The 6,000-nt window shown below is 39.1% G+C and overlaps 1 protein-coding gene across 1 annotated transcript in view; it reads right to left on the reverse strand.

Moving 5' to 3' along the window:
- The window catches only part of LOC118009093, a 107,308-nt gene extending 102,054 nt beyond the window's left edge, over positions 1-5,254 (reverse strand). Inside the window, 3 exon segments of the mRNA XM_035002916.1 lie at positions 1,352-1,489; positions 3,017-3,072; positions 5,215-5,254. Of these exon segments, the coding sequence (XP_034858807.1) occupies positions 1,352-1,489; positions 3,017-3,072; positions 5,215-5,254 (234 nt within the window).
- Positions 5,255-6,000: the final 746 nt, after the last annotated feature.

Raw genomic sequence — 6,000 nt, forward strand, 5'->3', positions numbered from 1 at the left:
ATTGTAGAAGAAATTTTAAACACACCTAAACTTGTACTGTAGTCATTAAAACTGTGGGCTTTGCACTTAGAAGGGGCATGTTTTTGTTCAAATCCCAGGGACAAGATCAAAGAGCTTTACCTTGAGTTTGTTTTTATATATAATTTAAGATGCAATCAGGAAACCTTAGCACGTAGTGCTTAAAGAGCTTCTCCTTTTATAATACATATTTTATCTGAGGAATATAATCTTATTTATTGCTATGGACTGAATGTTTTTGTCCCCCACACCCCAATTCATAGGTTGAAGGCTTAATGCCTGATGTGATAGTATTAGGAGGTGGGGCCTTTGGGAGGTGGTTAGGTCATGAGGATGGAGGCTTTGTGAATGATATCTGTGTTCTTAGGAAAGAGATCCCTCAGAGCTGCCAAGTCCCTTCTGCTACATGAGGACACAAGGAGAAGTCTACAACCTGGAAGAGAGCCCTCACCTGACCCTGATCTCAAACTTCTAGTCCCTAGAACTGTGAGGAATAAATATTTGTTATTTGTAAGCCACCCAGTTTGTGGTATTTTGTTATAGGAGCCCGAATGGCCATTCATTAAGATTTCATATTCTGAGCTAACAACTGGGCTAACCAATATGGCAGAGGGAATGTTTAAACTATTTCATGCCAGCAGATCGGGTGTGGAAAGGAGGTCCATGCTCTTTGGAAACAACAAATATGCAGATCTTCTTCAACTTTTGATGCAATACATACTGATAATCCCATCGTAAGTTGAAAATAACATAAGTGGAAAATGCATTTAGTACACCTAACCTACCAACATCATAGCTTAGCCTAGGCCACCTTAAACACGATCAGAACATTTACATTAGTCTCCAGTTGGGCCAAATTTTCTAACAGAGTCTATTTTATAGTGACGTGTTGAGTACTATACTGAAAATGACAAACAGAATGGTTCTCAGTGTATTGTCAGCTGTTGACCCTCGTGAGCACGTGGCTAACCGGGTTCTGTGGCTGCTGTCTAGCTTCATGAGAGAGGATCAGCCTGCATATCACTAGCTCTGGAAGAAAGATAAAAATTCAAAGTGTGGTTTCCACTAACTATGCATGGCTCTCACGCCATCTTAAAGTCAAACCATCATAAATCGGGGACTGTCTACAGAAATAATTATTGATGGAACAAGAGCCTTTCTCTCCTTTTCAATAAAAGTCTCTAAATCTCTTGCTGGTCTAGCATCTTCTCAATAATTTAAAAATATTTTCCCAACTAAACTGTTCTGTGAATCAGGTAGATACTAGCAGAAATCACCATTTAGAGCTGAGACTGATCTTACAGATAGAACATCAAGCCCAATTCATTCATACAGGTAAAGTTTTAACTGTGGTTTCAATGATCCAACATTTATAAAATCCATTTACTTTATTCTGTGACCTCATACTCTGTTTCATTATGCATTTGAAAGTTTCCACGTCCAGCAGCTGTCTTCCTCTCTTTTCATACTCCTAGGAGGGAAAAAGAATAATTAATGATTAACATAGCTGCATTTTGTTTAGTCTAGGAGCAAGAGCCCAAAAGATCAAATGTCTAATTAGACTTACCTAAACCCTGTCAACTTCTCACACGGTATCCCTTTTGTTCATTTCTCTGATGCATTCACAACTTGTTTCTAATTCCATTAAAAGATGACAATTAAGGCGAATTTATTCCTCACTGCTATTTTATAGGAATTAAAAGGATTATACTTTTCACTGAAAAATCAACCATCAAAGAGAATCGAATTACCCAGATGAATATTTAGACAGCTCACCTGGTCAATTCCTACCTGAAAGAGTGCACTTAAGTTTTGTAGCTCTTCTAGGGTCATTTGATGTTCGATCTCATCAAAACAAAAAGAAAATAAATTTAAAAACACATAATACTAATGATAATGCCCATAAGATGCAATTTCTGGAAACCCATAATTTCTCTCTTTATGAGAGGCCAATGAGATAGCTGAGCCTCCGAGTAACTCTTAGGATATTTCAACCCTCCTTTTTCCTAGTTTCTATTCCAATTCAACTGACTCCTCAGTGCCCAGTTTTGGAGGAAAATTGGCTGGACGGGGCTGGAAGGAAGGAAAAGGTGGTGAGGTAGTAGGAGGAAAGGAGAAGATAGGCACAGATTTATCATGACCTGGACAGAAATGGGCAAAGGGAGACTGAAAATATTTTGCTACATCATATTCCAAAGGTTCTCTCTTTCCTGTCAGGCATCCTGTGCACATCCTCTGTGTCAGTCCCCCTCCAACCCACCCCATTCTGTCTCACCCCAGGCTGAACCAGGAGGAGGCAGGTCTAGGGGAATGTGATCTGGAATCTCTTTTTGGGGGGGTACATTTTCTGAAGCTATGGCTAGAGGTTCTTGGTGTTAAGGAAATGGGCCATCTTTTAGTCACCTGTCCTTAGCTCAATAAACAGACCACCAGAGGATGCCTCCTCTCACCTCCAGTCTCTGAGCTACTATCTCAACAATTTGGCTTTCATTATTGAAAATCTCTAAACTTTTGGCTTAGAATGAATGAATAAACTGTGACCAGTGGGTAAAGCCAAGTTAAGCTCTGGTGTTCTTGCATCATCTCATGAGGTTTGAAAAAGATAATAAAGGATGGAATTGGCTATTTCCCCAATAGGATCATTCTCTGAAATCACTATGACCTGCCTCCAAGGTTCCAAGGTGGTGGCCTTTACCATAAAACTCAGACTGACACCAAAGCCATTGAGAGACCCATCATTTTATAAAATTGAAGTACCTTTCAAATTCTGTCTTGAATGATCCCATAATTACTTTTTATTTGCTTTTATCAAGGAATAAAATTGGAAACCTAGCTCTAGAATGGGAAAACACTCTACCTGAAGATTTTATTAAAATTTCCCTGTAGGGCTTTTTCAGCAAGACCTGAACCCAAAAGGTAATATTAAAAAGCTCACTGTGGGAATGATCTCAATAGTATGAAAGATGATTCCATCACACTGAGGGACCATTTCACTCACCCAACAAAAGTTATGGCCACTGAATGAATTCAAAATCATCTTGGACCAAACCTTCTCTAGATCCAAAAAAGCAGATGAGAGGTTTACCAGGCTTACACACAATACATACGAGAAAAATGTATGTGAATCTGAGGCCTAACAAGACGGCATCTCTAAGAGCATGTGACTTCTCTTCCTGCACCCTAGATGTGAATGCCAGGGAGTGAAACAATTTTTTAAAGCATTTGAAAATTATTTCCCTTAAGATTGAAAAATTATGGAGAAGACATGCTATTATTTCTATTTTTTTACATTGCATTTTTCTGAGCCTTTATGATTTTAAATATACAATATAAATACTTTATGAGCCTATATGTTACATAAAGTATTTATATTCCTAAACTAATAAAATGACTCTAGATTTGTACAAGGCAATCAAAACATTGCATATATGTTATCCTTCCTTCTGTCTTTCCACTGTCCCTGATACCTTTTCCTCTTCGCTTCAAAATTTCCTGACACTCCATTCTGTGTAATTATTTGTCCACTAACTCCCTTATTATGTGAAATTGGCCTTTGACCTTTCTCTATTTCCATTACTGAAAGAGAATAAACAACAAAAAATTGCCCTACCTCCCAGGAGGGGGCTCCCCAATCCAGAAAGAGACTAGCTCATCTTCTCTCAATAAATTGACTAGAAATGCTGCTGACAGAGTAGTGTGAACGCTATCATTAATAGTAATCATGAAGGGCATGAAATCTACAACCCAGAGTGATTATACAATTTATAAAGGGCTTTATGGTAATTTTCATTTAAGTATAAAATGTAACCAAAAAGCTTCACTTTCTCCCCAGAGCCATCACTCCATCCCCAGCAAATATTCTATCTCTCCCTGCTTCCTCCTACACTCATGACCCGCCTACAGCTTTCCAGTCTTTCAAGGTTTACTCCTTGTTATCCTGGTCATTTCTGTTTCATCCTAGCTACAAATTGCAGTTTTTCCTGCATCCCCTTCTCCCACTTTCCACAAAAATAAGGAAACGGATGAAAGGTAAGTATTTTTCAGGCTTGCGGTACAAAACTATGTTAACTAAATTTCCATTGCACTTAAGAAAAACAGTTCTTAAATCTCACAGACCTCATCAAATTTTCATATGTCATGACGGAAATCAAAAATCCAATGATCATTAGCCAACTTCTTTTGAAAAGGCAGCAATATAAATACGTTTTGGAGAAACATGGCTACAAAACAGAGCCATTATTGTGCTTTTCCTTGAAAATATAAATCAGGCCTTCACATAATTGCATGTTTTTTAAGGCAAATTTGGAACACAAAGCAGAGAAAACATATGTCCCTTCTGGGTACTCCTGTGCTTGGCAGAGCTTGAAAATTCGTAACTGCCATCGACAGCAAGTCACATTGTATCACTAAAAAGCTTGAATGACTTGTTTTCCTACAAATAAAAACAGGGAGAAAAGCCTGACTATTTTATTTCCAAACTATCATAGCTATAGTGACAAACATAAATAATTCAGTCTACAACTGTGGAGTGAAATTTTAAAGATATTATCTATTGCCCAGCAATGCATTTTGCTTCACTCAAATGCAATTTCATAGAAAATTACCTGGATAATTCTCTAATATCCTATATTAGAGGGGATTCATGGAGCTATGATTCTGCTTGTCCTTACATTGCAGTCTCCCCAAAGCAAGTGGTTTTTATGATTAGAGTGGTTTTCCCATAAGGATTCATTTGCCTGCTGGTTGCTTATTTGCATTGCAAATGAGCTCTCCTATTGTTACAACCCAACATCTCTGTGCTTCTCACTGTAAGAGTCTCCTCAGTCGGGATGGTTTAGGGGTAATTTCACATCTACGACAAGGGAATTGACTAATTAATCGAATAAAGTATCCTTTTGAAAAATCTGTTCCTTGAGCGGCTGTCTCTACAGCTTCAGAAAATAGATATGATCCTGTGGTCTTAAGATTCTGAAAGAGAAAATAACTCCAGAGGGTTTGGGGAGTTCTATGGGTTGATATTTAGGCAATCCCGTGGCAGACCATCCAGATGAAAAGGGGCAGGCTACAGGGAGTTCTCCAGTGAACCTAGATGGTGACAGCATTTGTGTGCAAAAGGATCATAGCATAAGGAAGAAGAGGAAAAAAAAGGTGGGGGGATGGGGCCTGGGTGACTGTCCCAGGAACTCTGGAACCCACCCTCAGCCATGGCTTTAAAATAGATGGTCGTTTTAGCCATATTCGAAGCAGGGAGATTAAAAGAGTAGCTTCAATTTTAAAATAATTACTGCAGCCTTAGGCAGCACTGCCCCTACCATCCAAACTTTATTGAGTGTATTGTGAGCTGGTCACTGGGTACCTTATCTGCATGTTTCCATTAATCTTCACAACTCTGTAAGGGAGATCTTATTATGATCCCTATCTTAAAGATCAGGAAACTGAGGCACAGGGAGACCAATGAACTTTCCCAGCTTCTCGGAACTAGCAACTGCTGGAACCAGGATCCCAACACAGGCTGTCTGTGCTGCTCACCTGGTCACTCACTGCCCAGCTCGATGTTTCACTGCCCAGCTTCTGCCTGAGGTTCTGGGTCAGCTCCCAAAGGAACACAGACAGATGAGTAGACTGTGGAAGCATGTGGACTTCAAGACCTATACTGTTCACTATCACTCATGTCTCTCCTCTGGAGAGTCTAAAAATCAGAGTGGGTTATTTTAGTTCAAGTTGTTAGTACCTTAAATGTGACCCTCAAATTCCCCTTTACTTGGAGTCATTCTTACTTATTTTGGTTATGGTTATATGTTATATGGTCAAAAGTATGGTGACATTGGAAGAGTCAACTCCTCTCCCTTCCCTCAGTGACTACTAAAAACTTCCCACCATGGGGAGATTTTACAGCTTATGTAAGCTTTTAAAAGGTTCCAAATTTGTTGCAAGGAGCAGCCCAAGCATTTCCCAGTGTGCTTCTCTAAATTAATCTAAAAT

The sequence above is a fragment of the Mirounga leonina genome, unplaced genomic scaffold, assembly GCF_011800145.1.
Source record: "Mirounga leonina isolate KUSES-001 unplaced genomic scaffold, KU_Mleo_1.0 Mir_127, whole genome shotgun sequence".
NCBI classification, from domain to species: Eukaryota; Metazoa; Chordata; class Mammalia; order Carnivora; family Phocidae; genus Mirounga; species Mirounga leonina.